The 15,728-nt window shown below is 49.9% G+C and overlaps 1 protein-coding gene across 3 annotated transcripts in view; it reads left to right on the top strand.

Moving 5' to 3' along the window:
• The first annotated feature begins 7,393 nt into the window (after positions 1 to 7,393).
• Positions 7,394 to 15,728, top strand: part of PKD1 (polycystin 1, transient receptor potential channel interacting) — a 49,007-nt gene continuing 40,672 nt past the window's right edge. For all 3 annotated transcript variants that reach the window (XM_037034672.1, XM_037034671.1, XM_037034670.1), the window contains exon 1: positions 7,394 to 7,788. In XM_037034672.1, the coding sequence (XP_036890567.1) occupies positions 7,583 to 7,788 (206 nt within the window). In that variant the 5' untranslated portion in view covers positions 7,394 to 7,582. The remainder of the gene's footprint in view (positions 7,789 to 15,728) is intronic.

Raw genomic sequence — 15,728 nt, 5'->3', positions numbered from 1 at the left:
GGAGGGTCTACATGTGTCCATGTTCCAGCAAAGGGATGGAGCAACCCCAGCTTCCTTGAGGCTTCCCTCCTGGACTCCAAAGCCCAGCACCCTCTGGCACTGATTTCTGGTTCCCTTATGTCCTGGGCCTCTAGCTGCTGTACTCTTTCTGGGTGTCTGACCCCCTTGTCCTGGAGTGATATGTGCCATGCGTACCAGATACAACAATCCTCTAGGACCTGTGGTCGGGGACCGTCTCCCTCTGGGTTCCCATTTTCCAAGCCCTCCTGCTTCGATCGCACATTTCGCTCATCCATAGGACGTGGCCCTTAAGTCAGGCAGGCTCAGGAAGCAATGAGCGTCCTCGTCATCGTGCTTGGAGCACACTCTTCCAGGCAGTCTTTTCTGGCTTATCCCACTCCCACTTCTTGTTCCATGGACATGCAAATTTGCTGTCCAGTGGTCCGCTGCAGGTCGGGGTTGTGCTGTTCTAAACCAGCCCATGAGCTTCCTGAGGACAGTGTGGATGCTGCTTGCTCCTGCCCGCTCCTGCCCAATCCGGCCCTCCCGCTCCTCCCGCTCCGGCCCTCACCAAGCACTAAATGGGAAACTTCGTGACTGAGCAGAACAGAGCTAGGCTGGACTTCAGGGGTCCTTTAGCAAGGGGGATATGAAAAAGCCCCCGAAGTTTGTGCCCCCGGGGTACCTTCCAAGAAATCAGTCCTACAGAATTCAGTTGTCTGAAATCTCAGGGAAAGGAACCCTGGCTGGGAATGGCACCAGGAGGTAGAGGCCCCCGGTTGGTCCTGACTTGCTGTGTGACCCTGGGTATGTGGCATCCTCTCTTTGAGCCTGTTCCCCTCTCTGTGAAATGAGGGGGTTGAAGGAACTGATGTCTGAGGTTCCTTCCAGCTCAAACACCTTATGTTCTATGAAATCTGCATGAACGTTGCCATGGAGACGTCAGAGAAGAACTGCAGCAGCACTGAATGTGACTTCCACCCCAAAGGAAGAACCCAACCACCCCAGAAGCAGTTGGTGTCAGAGGTGTGTTTTCCCACCATGCTCAATGTCCAGGTGCAGACCTCTTGCCTTGGTGGCACTGAGGCCCTACCTGGCAGGTGGGAAGGTGGGGGTGTCCATCCCTGTCTGAACAAGGAAAGGACTGTTCCACAGAGGGCTGCTCCAGCAGAGGGGGCAGATCCACTCTCTGCGTCACTCCCCACAGCACCTCAGGTCCTCACACGTGAGTACTCTCGGAAGTTTTAGGATGAAAAATGTGCCAACTGCAGAACAGGGGATTAGGAGGGGCCCCGCTCTGCTCCAGACCCTGAACTGAGGCCCCATTGGGTGAGACCTCTGGGTTTGGGCGGATGGACCAAACCCAGAACCTCCCCAGTTGCCTCACAGTCCAGGCTCTCCAGGCAGCCTCTGAGTGCCATACCTGATCTTTTTTTTTTTTTAATTTATCGACTGATTGATTTTTAGAGAGAAAGGAAGGGGAGGGAGAGAGAGAAAGAGAGAGAGAAACATCCATTTGTTGTTCCACTTATTTAGGGATTTATTGGCTGATTCTCTTCTTTAAAGATTTTAGTTATTTATTTTTTAGAGAGAAGGAAGGAAGGAAGAAAGAGAAGGATTGATGTGCAAGAGATACATTGATCACTTGCCTCTCACATGCCCACAACCCAGGCATGTGCCCTGACTGGGAATTGAACCAGGAGCCTTTTGGTTTGCTGGCCAGCACTCAATTCACTGAGCCACACCAGCCAGGACCTTACCTGGCCTTATGGTGGTGGGGCATAGGTGCAGTATAAAGAAATAAAAACGGAGCCCTGTGTAACCATGACGACCACTAAAGTCTGAGCAATGGCTGCCTCCCAATTAGACCAAGTGCTTCACTTGCATTGTCTTTACTTTTTCTTTTTCTTTTTTAAAAATATCTCATCTACTGTCTTTTTTATTTTTTATTTTATTTTTTAAAGATTTTATTTATTTATCTTTAGAGGGGAAGGGAAGGAGAGAGGGAGAGAAATATCAATGTATGGTTGCCTCTTGTACATCCCTGCTGGGAACTGGCCTGCCACCCAGGCATGTGCCCTGACTGGGAATTGAACTGCAATTCTCTGGTTTGCAGGCCTGCGCTCAATCCACTGAGCTATACCAGCCAGGGCTGTCTTTTCTTTTTCTAAATTATAAAAGTAATATATAATATTTGCTGGCATGTCAACGATTAAAAGGTAAAGGCAAGAATAAAAGTTCCCATCCTCCTCAGATCCTATCTTCCACAGGTAACCACTGTTAGGTTTGGTAAGGGCACCCGTATCAGTTTCCTATTGCTGCTGTAACAAATTTCCACAAACAGTGGCACAAAACAACTCAAATTCATTATCCCACACTTGGGAGGCCAGAATTGTAAAATGAGTCTTATGGGGCTGACATCAAGTTGTCAGCAAGACTGGTGCCTTCTGAAGGCTCCAGGGGAGAATCCTTGCCTCTCAGCTTCTGGAAGCTTCCAGCTTTCTTTGACTCATGGCCACATCCCTCCGATTTTCATTTCCATAATCACCTGGTCTTCTCTTCTGCTGCTCTCAAATCTCCCTTTTATCTCTGGCTGGTGTGGCTCAGTGGATCAATTGCCGGCCTGAGAACTGAAAGGTCACCAGTTCAATTCCCAGTTAGGGTATGTGCCTGGATTGCTGGCCAGGTCTCCAGTGTGAGAGGCAACTGATTGCTGTATCTCTCACACATCAATATTTCTCTTTCTCTTTCCCTCCCCTCCCCTTCTCTAAAAATAAATAAACAAAATCTTTTAAAAAAATTTCCCTTTTATAAGGACACTTGTGATTACACTTAGCCCCGACCTGGATAACACCCTCTACCTCAAGGCCATTAATTTAATCGCAGCTGTAAGAACCCTTTTGCCATATAAGGCAACATTCACACGTTATGGGGAATTGGACCCAGATATCTTTGGGATCCATTATTCAGCATATGAGTTTCTGTTTTGAGATTTTGTTTGAAACTGTGCCTGAGACCAAAATCACTGGGCTATGTTGTTGTTCTTGTTGTTTTTAATTGATTTTAGAGAGAGAGAGCAGAGGGGAGAGAGAGAAACAGATTTGTTGTTCCACTTATTTATGCATTCATTGGTTGATTGTTGTATGTGCCCTGACCAGGCATTGAACCTGCATATCAGGGTGACAAGAACCAACTGAGCTGCCCAGCCAGGGCTGGACTGTTTTTTATGTACTATCTTTTTCCAGTTTGTTTAGGTACCCACTAAGTACCCACTAAGTACCCACTGAGTACATTGTACCCACTAAGTACATTGCATATTTATGCATAAATATACATAAAATACATTAAGATGTGACTGTTCTTTAAGAGTATAAATAAAATAATAATTATTTGGTCTTTTCACGTTTGATAGGATTTGTCCATAGAAACATCTGAATTCAGTGTCTTTTCCTGGTATGGTTCTGATATGTTCTCAATTTCTTTCTTTATTCTTCTTCTATTCAGGTTTTTTAAAATCTCCTCTTGAGTCAGTTTTTAGAGTTTTGTTCTAATGTATAATGATCTCACCTAGATTTCAAAAATTAGACAATTGAACATAATTTTCTCTTGTAATTTTAACTATTTCTGTGAACAAAGCTTTGTTCTTGATCTTAACATTCTGTACTTTCTTTTTACCTCTGTCTTTCAGCCACAATTGCCAGCAGTTCTTAAAAAATCTTAATAGCCTTATATATTAAAAATAGCTCTTGACTTTATTAATCAATTCTAGCCTTTCTTTTAAAATTACTTATTTATGGTTAGTTTTCTAATTTCTTCTCTTCTACTTTGCTTTGGCTTATTTTATAGTTGTGTATCTAGAATGTTGACATGAAAGTTTATATGCTAGTTTGATTTTTTATGCATAATAATACAAAAGTGATATCATAGTTTCTTTCCATGTATATCTATTGCTTCCCACAGATTTAATAAAAGGCATGCTCATTACTATTCATTTCTATATAATTTGACTTGAATTTGGATTTTTGGGGGTCCGTTATTTAAAAGAAGGTATTTTAGTTTTCACATTGTTAGGTTTTTACAAATTAGCTTTATTGAGGCATCACTTATGTAAAGTAACATTTACCAATTTTAAATGTACAGTTTGGTGAGTTTTGACAAGTACATAGTCATTTAAACATCATAATACTAATTATATGAAACTTTGTTTTCACTCCCCAAAGTCCCTCCTGTCCCTTTGCAGTAGTCCCTCCACCTGTCTCTAGTCCCTGGCTACCACTGACCTGCTTTTTTGGTCACTCTAAATGGTTAGATATTTAAGAAACAGTTTTACTGAGGTCGGATTGATATGCAGTAAATGCACATATTTAAATCATACAAGTTTTGACATATGTATATACCCATGAAGCAATCACTGTACACAAGATAATGGAGATATCCATCACCTGCACATTTACTTTCAATTACCTGGATTGCCAGGCTGTCCAAGCCTGTCCCGAGGTCCTCTGGAGACATCTGGCAGACAACCCTGAGCTGGGGAGGGGTCAGCTGTGGGCCGGACTCAACCTGTGGTGCTGTGAGCAGGTGAATGAACCTAGGGAACCTCTAGGGGGAGGTGTTGCCTAAGGCCACTTTCTTGCCTAATCAGTTCCCCTGATCTAGCCAACATATTGTTACATAAAATAGAACTTGTTAACTGTGCCATTAACAAATTGCTTAAGCGGTTTTCAAGCGATGTGCCTCAACAGGTATACTGGTGTACTGCAAGAATTTTCCAAACATGCACAAGGATAGCTGTCCACTGTGAATGAATCAAGAGTGTGCCTTTCTGGGGGGTCAGATCAGCAAATATGTTTGTGTGTGTGTGCAGACACTCTCTGCATAATTTTAGTAATTGGTTTGCGTGTACCATGAGATGAAAAAGGTTGAAAAATCACTGCTCCATATCTGTACTGATTTTAAAAATTGCTTCATTATTACGATTCAAAGAAATGGGTAATAAAGTCTCCCATATTGATTTTGTCAATTTCTAATAGTTTAGCTTTGCATGTTGATTTCTATTTTTGAGAACACAATGGTTTATTATGTATTCTACACAGATTGTACCTTTAATTTTTCATTTATTTAATTTAAAATTTTTTTTAAAGATTTTATTTATTTTTAGAGAGAGGGGAAGGGAGGGAGGAAAACATCGATGTGTGAGAGAAACATCAGTTGGTTGCCTCTCACATGCCCCCAACCAGGGACTGTCCTGTGCCCCTACAGGGAACCAAACTGGTGACCCTTTGGTTTGCATGCTGGCACTCAATCCACTGAGCCACACCAGCAGGGCTTAGTATGTTTTCTTATATGAGATCCTTGTTCTTTAATGGGGGAATTTTACTCATTTATGTTTTTTATGATCATCCATGTGCTTGGTCTTATTTTGTGTTTTCTGATTAAAATACATTGTTTCATTTCTTTTTTTTTTAGATTTTATTTATTTATCCTTAGATGGGAAGGGAAGGAGAGAAATATCAATGTATGGTTGCCTCTCGTGAGTCCCCTGCTGGGAACTGGCCTGCAACCCAGGCATATGCCCTAACTGGGAATCAAACCGCGATCATGTGGTTCGCAGGCCCACGCTCAATCCACTGAGCTACACCAGCCAGGGCCATTGTTTCATTTCTTAATCTGTTCCTGGGCCATTCAAGTTTTCTTGTTTCTCCTCTTCCCAGTAGTTTCCTTCTTTATTTTATGCTAATAGTTATCATTAACTGTTAATAAAAACTTTAAAATCTATATTTGATCAAGAATTAAGCATTTCCCCAATGTCTCCATCCCTAAATCAAATAATGATCTTTGGCAAATTTTATTTTCTCTGTTTTACCACAAAGTCTGTTGAAATAGTTGAGAATTTCATTTAGATAATGAATTTCTTCTTTAAGCATATATATTTTCTATTTCAGAAACCCTTTCCAAAGAGTTGCATGTATTCCACAACCACCTTAAACAAGTCTTTAAACTTGATTAATATCTTTTTCTCCAATTGCACCTCTGTTTCTCTTGGGTATTTCTTCCCTCATCTAGAGTCCTTGAGTTTTAACAATTTGTCATTTGACTGTATTTAAAAGCACGGGTCTGGGATATAATCCCAGTTTTGGCACTTACCTGCTGTGGGACATGGCACATTTCTTAACCTCTCTGTGCCTCAGTTACATTATTTAATACAGGGACTAATATAGTACCCAAATCCTAGAACCGTGAAGACTCAATGGAATAAGGCAATGAATGAGTGGATGGGGAAACTAAGGAATGTGTTTCCTTCCTCCTGCCTCTCAAGAAGCTCTCACCACTAATCTTCCTGCTTTCTGTTCCCAGTGGTGGAACAATTTTATTATTTCTTCATTATTCAAAAAGCTGAGCTGTAATTCACATACCATAAAATCCACCCTTTTAAGAGCACAATTCGATGATTTTTAAAAGTATATTCACAAAGCTGTGCAACCATCACCACTAATTCCAGAACATCATCATCTCAAAAGTACCAGGTACCCAGACCCTGGCTGGTGTGGCTGAGCTGGTTGGAGCGGCTACCTGCAACCAAGGGTTGCGGATTCCACTTCCAGTCAGGGCACACACCCGCGTTGCGGATTCCATCCACAGCCTGGGTGCATATAAGAGGCAACCTATCAATGTTTCTATGTTTCTCCCTCTACCTTCCTCTCTCTGAAAGCAACGGAAAGAACGCAGCGCGAACGCGGCGCCCAGCAAGCAGAAACCCTAGCAGAAACCTGTGTTCTGACCAGGCGGGCGGGATGCTGCACTTCACTAGCCCAGTGAGGCCCACCTTGGGTGTCTCCTCCGTGACTGCGGGAGCTATCAGTGACACCACGCTGGGGCTCTCACGGGAACTCCAGGAGTTCTATGTATAGAACATGTATATCTACTGTGCGCCAGGTTCTCGGGATACCGCGTAAAGCGAGAGGGACAGAGGCGCTGGGAGTGATTGAGCACACGTAGCAGGCTGTCTGACACCTCCCTCCGCGGTGATTATTATTGCTAGTGTTTTCAGTGTTGGGACTGTGGAGACTGGCCGGGGTTCGGTGCCCGGGGGCGCCGGAGGAGCGCTGGGAGGCGCGGATACGACCGGAATCTGAGGTGAACTCTGGGACAGGCGAACGCGAAGAGTTTGCGCTGAAGAGGGGCGTAGCCTCAGATCGCCCCGCCCGTCGCGCCCCACCCTGCAAGGCAGCAGCACCGCTAGAGCAAAGGGCGGAGCCACAATGAGCGGGGCTCCTCGAAAGACTCCGTGGCGCAGAGGGCGGAGCCTAATACGCCACGCCCCCTAGGACGCCACGCCTCGTTGTGCGGGGCGGAGGAGGAGCCGGTGGTTGGCCGCACTGCCCCGCGCGGCCGGGCTCGAGCGAGGAGCGGGTGTAGCGCAGGCGGCCGGGCTCGAGCGAGGAGCGGGTGTAGCGCAGGCAGACAGGCCACAGACGCCCCTGGATCCTGTCCTGCCATGCCATCCGCGGGCCCCGCCTGAGTCGCGGCCGCCAGCGCCGGGCGGGCTCGGGGTCGGGGCCATGAGCTCGCTACCCTGACGATGCGGCCAGCCCGCCTGGCGCTCGCCCTGGGCCTGGGCCTGTGGCTCGGGGCGCTGGCGGGGAACCCCGGGCGCGGCTGTGGGCCCTGCACGCCCCCTTGCCTCTGCATCCCCGCGCCCGGTGCCGCCTGCCGCGTCAATTGCTCCGGCCGCGGACTGCGGACGCTGGGGCCTCCGCTGCACATCCCAGAGGACGCCACCGCGTTGTGAGTAACTCGCTGCCCCGCAAAGCGGGCCGGGCGGTTGCCGTGGCGCCAGGCAGGCGTGAGGACCTTGTGAGGCAGTGCGGGCCTAGCCGGGCGCAGGGCGTCTGCAGGCCTCCTCGCGCCTGCACCCTCCTGGGAGAGGCCGGGCCGGGCGCGCCGCCGGCCTGGCGGCCTGGCGGGCCTCGCAGGGCGTGGGCGCGTCCCCGGCCTCTAGAAGGGGAAACGGAGTGCGGGCCAGGCCTTTCCCAGGGCGAGGCTCCAGCGTAGTGAGGTCGGCCCGACTAAATAAGGAAAACCGGGGATCGCAGCCGGCTGTCAGCCCTCCTGGCGCGGGCCAGAGGGAAACAGAACAATCCCGGTTTCTGTGAAAACATAGACATCCCACCCGGTGGGGCTCTGCAAACGCGAGCTGATGGGGGGCCTGTGGCAGCATGCGGGGGCGGGGCGGGGTGGGGCGGTGTCTGAACGGAGTCTGCAAACACTTTAAAGGCTAATTGGAGACTTAACAGGATTGTGCCTGGCTGATACCCAGCACCCGAGAGCCTCAAGGGAGCGAAGAGGTGGAGAGTTCTGTGTGGAAGGCTTCCTGGTAGAGGTGTCTGGACAGGGATTGGATGGATGTGTAAGAATTAACCTGAAACTTAAGGATGGGCAGGAAGGTGTGTCTAGGGGAGGGGAGGAGGGAACCGTGTGTGCAAAGACTTGGAAGCTGAACTTGGTTGTGTGTAGATGTAGGGTTCATTCCCAGTGTGGCAGCGACAAGAAAGTATGAGGGAGGGCACCGTGGGAGGTGGGCAGCGGTCCTGAAGGGCCTCAAGTGTCCTGCCTAGGGCTCTGATGTTATCCTGGGAACAGTGGGTGGCTGGGGTTTAAAATGCCAAAAAGCTATTGTCAGATTTGCAATTTGGAAGTAGTAATGAATCAGCTTTTATGGATAGCTTGCCTTGAGTGAGGTCCTGTGCCAAGTTCTGATTGTGGTTATCATGCTTAACCCTCACCCTAATCCTCTGAGGTGAAGGTACAGTGAGGATCACTATTTTACAGATGAGAATACTGAGATGTAGGTGATTCGGTTTGTCTAAGTACAAGTACCAAGTAACAGCCAGTAAGTGGCAGAGCTGGGTTTGACTGTGAGGTGCCCAGGATCCAAAGTTGGGATGAAAAGTTCGTAGGAGACCAAGATTTGCAGACAGTACCCGCCCCCGCCCCCACCCGGGGCTGAGGGCAGGCTCAGGGCCTGCTGATCCACATCCCTATGGCCCTGTTGGCATTTCTTGGGCACTTCCAGGCACCTAAGGCAGGACTCCATCTCTCCTTGGCTGCAGGTTGTTAAATCTGGGGGTGGGTTTTGGCATTCAGTTTTGTAACATTGTTTCCTGGGTGACTCCAGCGCCTGGCCACNCTCGGGGGGGGGGGGGGGGCTGTGGTTGGATGTTGAGGAGTGTGTGGGAAGTAGGGATGTGTGCTTCTCCTGAATGGTCTAGATGTTCTTGGGGCTTTGCCAAGTGGACTTGGGGGTAGGTTCTCCAGGGCCAACCGGGAGCCATGGGGACTGTGCTGGGCCTGTCATCCTGCTCCACAACCACTAAAGCATTTGCCATCTTTGCTATCTCTACGGAGACGAGCCTCCTGCCTGCCACCAGTGCTCACATAGTTGCATCAATCCTCCCTACCTGTCGTTTCTTGATGCTGTGGGTGAAATTACCTTCATCTCAGGTGGGCTGGGAGTTGCTGGGGATCTGGCCTGGCTCCTGCTGACTCATCTGAGCTGGCCTCTGGTAGCTGTCCAGGGAATAAGCGATGCTGGTGGGTCTAAACTGCATCTGGGCACATGCTCGGGAGGCTCTCAGAGACGATGATGGAGTCCAGGGCTGTTGCCTTGCCTGTGTCCCTTTAGACTCTGCTTTTGGTTTTGGAGGTGTTGGGAGCTGGTGGCATGGACCAGCCTGAATTGGCAGGATTCCCAGGGTTGTTGGCCCCTCTGAGTGTGTGACAGGACCTGGGAAGTAGGTGGATGGGGAATAGAGGAGACTTCATGCTCTTCTCTACATCCCTGAGCTGCTTCTGTGAGATTTCCAGAGGCTGAGGGTGAGGACCCAGGGGAAACTGGGCCCTTGGGTGCAGACGGTAAGGCTATCTCTGGTTCTCTGTCTGCACCGTGTGGGCTGCCCCAGCCATTCTGCCTATCAACCCTCTATCCCCTCCTGAAGGAGAGGGAAATAGGTGAGTCTTCTCCTAGAGAGAAGGGCCGAGCTTGGAGTAGCCGGAGAGCCTTCCCGGCGAGTATATGCATGTGCAGGGGACCCGGCAGCCTCCTCTGGGGGGCGTGGGCCTGGTGCCTCTGTGACCAGTGTCTTGCAGCCCCTCCTCTATTTGAAACCCCTTGGCCAGCCTGGGATGTGGTAGGACAGTTGGGCTAGACCTGTGTGGGAATCTGGCCAGTGTGGTTCTCTCAGCTCCTGGGGCTCCCAGGCCCCAGCCTTTCTTGGGTTAGCCCATGCTGCCTTAAGGTGGCAGCCTGAAAACGGTGATGTCAGCAAAATGCTGCTACTCTACTTTTAAAGCGTTTTTCGCAGAGAATTTGAAGATAATACAGAAGAAGAACAGCCTGGTGAACCTTGGACTCACTGCCCTATGGCTTATCCTGCCCTTCCACACCCCCACCCACTTTTTTGAAACAAAGTCTGGCACCTGACTCTTTGATCCATAAGTATTTTGGAGTGCACGGTACCACCATGATCATACCTACGGCAGTGAGTGATTCCCTGACTCCATTACAGGTCCAGTGTGTTCAAATTTTTGGCTGTCTCAGTTTGTTTTACTGATTGGAATTAGGATCCAGATAAGGTCCACACAGTGCTGTCTCTGTGGATGTATAGGCTCCGCCTTTATTTCTTTTTTCTTTGTGCGGTTTGTTGAGACCGGCCTCCACCGCGGTGCCTGGTCTTTGTGCCACCTGCATGGCTCAGCCACTGTATCCCTCCACCCTCTGTTTCCCATACATTGATAGTTGGGTGCAGAGCTGCAGTGTGTTGCGAGTCGCATTTCAAGTGCTCTGGAGCCACCTGCGGCCAGCAGTTACTGTGTTGGAAAGAGAATGTTCACCACCACAGGTACTTCTAGCTGTGGCAGCGCTGTGGCTCTAGGTGTGGTCTCGCGACCAGTTAGTTTCAGGTGTGGGTGATTTTGGCCGAACATCCCTCAAGGTGTTGTGCGCTGCTCACTTTGGCCTGGAACCCACACTAGGTTTCGTGTGCTGTATTGTGCATGTCTCACGTCTGGGACTAGGCTAGGAATGGAGACTCAACGGGGACTTGGTGCACTAATTAAAATACTTGGGGACCTTAGGGTCATCTGTTGGCTGGGAGCACTCAGGGGCTCACACTTCCTCCCCCGTGACACTAAATAACAGGAGAGTGTGGGGGAGGCTCGGCCCCTGGTGTCTGCACAGGGCGTGCGTGTGCGGGAAGTGAGCCCGGACTTGGTCTGGGCCTAGTGTGTGTGTAGCATGTTGGACTGCAGGTGCCATGTGTGTTGCTGCCTTAAGGGCTGGCCCGGGCACCTGGAGGGCGTGACTGCTGTGTGCCAGCCCTGTGCCGTGGGTCTTCCAGGACCACCTTTGTAAGGCTCAGTTACAAGGGAGCGAGTGTTGAACCAAAGACACAGGTGATGAGGAGGGGGCCGCTTTGGAGGGGTTGCCTGGAAGGACCCCCAGTGTAAGTGACATTGAAGTCAAGATTCAGTGTTTGCACAGGGGTCATCCAAGGACTGGCGAGAGTGTCCCAGACAGAGGGGACAGCTTGAGAGTCTCAGATGAAGGGGTGGGGGGTGAGAGAGCAGGTAGGGAAGCACCGAAGGACCTAGGAGCAAAGCAGCATGCTTGGCATCTTCTAGGAAGAGCACTGGCTGCTGTGTGGAGACAGCAGGTACTGGGAGGACCTGCGTGTCCTGCACACTATGCCGGTCTCCCTCTCACATTCCCTGCGCTGCACACGACAGCTGGCACGTGGGAAATCAGACTCTGAATGTGTGTGTGATGTTAGTTTCCTGATGAGACACAGTGCAAATTTGCCAGAACTATGGACAGAAGGGCACATACACCTCTGTATGTGGTCCCCTGAACGGGGGCCTCGGGGAAAACACGTGCAAATCATCTGTCTGGTGAGAGACTGCAGCCCGAGTATACAGGGTCCGGCAGAAGTAATGCCTGCTTGAGTGTGGTTGGTAGGGGAATAAATGGGTGTGATAATTTATAGTTTTAACTTGACATTTTAACCTAAAATGTCATATGATGTGCTTGAGTGTGATATGTTACAGAATTCCATGCTTATGATTTTGTACTAAAAGATTTTTGTTATGAAAAAGGGGCATTATTTGTGCTGGATCCTGTATAAAAAACACCCTTACAACTTAATGCAAAAAAGACAAATGACCCAATTAAAAATAGGCAAAGGATTATCTCCCAAAAAGATACATAGATGACTAGTCAGTGTGTGAATAGATGCCCAACTACTAGCTTTCAGGGAAATGCAAATCAAACCTCAGTGAGATTCACAGTGGGACCACTAACCCCAAAAAGACAGACAAGGAGGCGTATCAGTGAGGATGTGGAGAAACTGGAACTTCCCCCACCCTGGTGGGGGTGCAGAATGGAGCAGCCCTTTGGAAATAGGCAGTTGCTCAGGAGAGTAGACATAGAACCACCAGTCCCGGCTGATGTGGCTTGGTGGACTGAGTGCCGGCCTACAAACCAAAGGGTCACAGGTCTAATTCGCAGTCAGGGCACATGCCTGGGTTACGGGCTGGGTCCCCAATGGGGGATGTGCGACAGCCAACTGCACGTTGATGTTTCTCTCTCTTTCTCCTTCCTTTTCCTTTTCTTTAAAAATAAATAAATAAAATCTTTAAAAAAGCAAAAACAAAAACATAGAGCTACCATAGAACTAGAAGTTTTGCTTCCAGGTACCTACCCAAGGGGGATGAAACATACGTCCCTACGAAACCTGTATACAAATGTTTATAGCAGCATCATTCATAGTAGCCAAAGGTGGAAACAACTTAAATATCTGTCAGCAGATGAATGGACGAACAGAATATGGTCCATTTGTACAGTGGAATATTACTCAGCCATAAAAAGGGATGGACTACCGATGCACTATAATCGTGGATGAGTCTTAAAAACTTGATGCTCAGTGAAAGAAGCCAGGCACAAAAGGCCATAGATGGAGGGCTTCCACTGATATGAAATGTCCAGAACAGACAAATCCATGGAAGCAGAAACCTGACTAGTGTTGTTTACAGTTAGGGTGGGGAATGGGAGTAGGGGGTGATAGACAAGGAGTGTGGTTTTTCTGTTTGGAGTGATGAAAATGTTCTGGAATTAGATAGTGGTGGTGGTTGTAGAACCTCGAGAATATACTAAACCATTGAATTATATACTTTAGAAGGGTGAACTTTATAGTATGTGAATTATGTCTGAATTAAACAAGTCTCGGAAGAAAATGCCCAGGCTGGTGGCCCCACCCCACTACTGCCTCGCCCTCTCCCACCAAGGTCTCCAAGCACCGTGCTCCATACGGGCCCTTTCCAACCGTTACCTCACGGTTCCTCCCACAGTGCTGTGCAGGCGGAACCATTCTTGGTCCCATTTTACAGACCAGGACATTAGTCTCCTGGAGGTTGAGTCACTTCCTGGGGTCACGTGGCTGGAGTACTGTGGCAGAGGTGACTTCAGCGGCACGCTTTGGAGTGTATCCCCACAGCTTCATGCAGGGGCCTGGGGTACAGCACCAGCAACCTGGCCCATACACCATGGAGAGGGCGCAGTGGGGGTGTCCCTGTGTGGGACCAGGTGGGCTCTGGGCTCAGGCCCCAACTCCTTGCTTGGCCCAGCCCTTCCCACACAGACCTCCCTTGCCTGTTCCTGTTCTGGTCCTTCCCAATGACCTGTTTGATTTTAGGAGGGAGTCATGGGAGCCCAGGAGTAGGGGGTTTGGGTCCTGGGTCAGACTGGGTTCACATCCCAGCTCCTGCATTTCCTGTGTGACCTTGCCTGAGTCACTCAGCATCTCTGAGCTTCAGCTTCCTCACCTGCAGAATGGACGCCATAAGTGGACACATCTCATGGGGTCGCGGGGCATCAGAAGAGTGTGCGCCCATCCATGGGGCTCAGTTGCTGCTGGTCCCAGTGACTCTAACTGTTGCCAAAGCGGCCCCTCCATTCCTCCTTTCCACGTTCTCAGAGCGCATGACTGTGTCCCCAAGCACTGGCCAGCAGGAGATGGGCCCCCAGGAGCACAGGGCACAGAGCTCAAAAGCATGAGTAGAAGGCCCCGAGCTGGTGTGCACGTGCCCGGGACTCTCTTGCTCAGACCGAATGCCAAAGCGGGCGGGAGAAACTCAGGTGAGCCCAAGCAGGCAGGCTCCTGCATGCCCCTCGCGCCCAGGCCGGAGCCCTGTGTCCAGAAGCATGATCTAACCCCAGAGGTGCCTTCAACTCAGGGCCGCACAGCTACTGGCATTCATCACACCCAGGCCTGGCACGCTCCTGTTGTGTTTTTATCTCAGTTTTAAGCCTTTGTTTTTTAGTTTAGTTTTTTGTTGTTGTAATCTTTACCTGAGAACTTTTTTTATTGCATTTTGGGGGGTGGGTGGGTGGGGAGAGATTGAGAGAGAAAAAGAGATCTCTCATTTTCTGTGGGGAGAGATCAATGAGTGGTATTGATTGGTTGCCACTGGTAGGTGCCCCAGCTGGGGGTCAAACCCGCAATCTAGGCGTGTGCGTGACTGGGAATGAAACCTTTCGGAGAATGGGACGATGCTCCAGCCAACTGAGCCACATTGGCCAGGACTAAGCTTTTGTTTTCTTTTTCCCTCTTTTTTTTTTTTGTCTTTTCTTTCTTTTCTTTTTCTTCTTTTTTGGGGGGGTGGTCTGTGTTCTCTGAGCCTTTCTTTTTGATGGATTCAGGTGGAGATACGTAACACAGTGAAGGTAGGTGTGTGAACAGAGTGCTATGGACTCTCGAGTATTCCTTGTTTTGATGATTTGGTGGCCTTGGAACCTGCCCGCCTGTAAGCTGTTCAGTGTCCCCCTGGCACATTGTCCCTGCTTCCACCTCGGCTGTCACACCCACACCCTTGTGGGGGAGTGACAGGAGGCGCTAACTGATGAGGTCCTTCTGGAGAAGGTGTGTCTGGCTGCCCCCTTCCCCAGGCTCAGTTTTCCTCTCCTCATTTCCTGCAGGCTAGGCCTGCAGTCCCCCGCCCCCAAGCCACCGCCCCCCGCCCCCCAGCATGTAGTCAGGGCCAGGACATCTCCTGGTAGACTTCTATGGGGACCTCCTCGTCCTGCCTTCCAAGGCTGTGCCTTGGAATCACCAGCATGTGACAGCTGGCGGGGTTAGTGGGTACTGCCGGATGTGGTCCCACCCTCCACCCCTCCCAGCTTTCCCCACGCCAGGTGGGCCGGGAGTGTGGAGACCCTGGCTGCGGTTTGGTTTCCAGTGAAGAAACCATTTTGGATGGAGATGGACATTTTCCTTTCTGGAATGTTGTGTGGTGGCCAGTGCCAGCAGTGAAAACCCAGTGGGCCTAGCCCGCCAAACACTGTGGAAGGAAAACATCCCGTTTCTTCTGCCACCGTCTAGGGTGGTAGGCATGTCGTCTGGATTCAGGCGCACTGAGGCTGGCCCTGTGTGCCAAGTGTCTGTGTCTCCAGCTGGCTGAGGCAGCAGGGGCACTGCAGAGAGAAAGGCGGCTGGAAAATGCGGCTCATGTCCTTTTTCCCTGGAACACCTCGTTCTTTACTGCCTGGCAGCCATCTCCGTCAAGGGGCCCAGAGGTGCCCAGCTGCTGAGACCAGGGAGAGGGCTGCATTTGGGGGCCAAGGCAGAGCTCTCTCTCTCCCTGAGGAGCCTGTGGGCCCAGCCTGACCAGGTATG

This window comes from Sturnira hondurensis, unplaced genomic scaffold, assembly GCF_014824575.4.
Source record: "Sturnira hondurensis isolate 20B ecotype Veracruz unplaced genomic scaffold, ASM1482457v3 Scaffold0022179, whole genome shotgun sequence".
Lineage (NCBI taxonomy): Eukaryota > Metazoa > Chordata > Mammalia > Chiroptera > Phyllostomidae > Sturnira > Sturnira hondurensis.
This window is presented reverse-complemented; position numbering and strand designations above follow the sequence as displayed.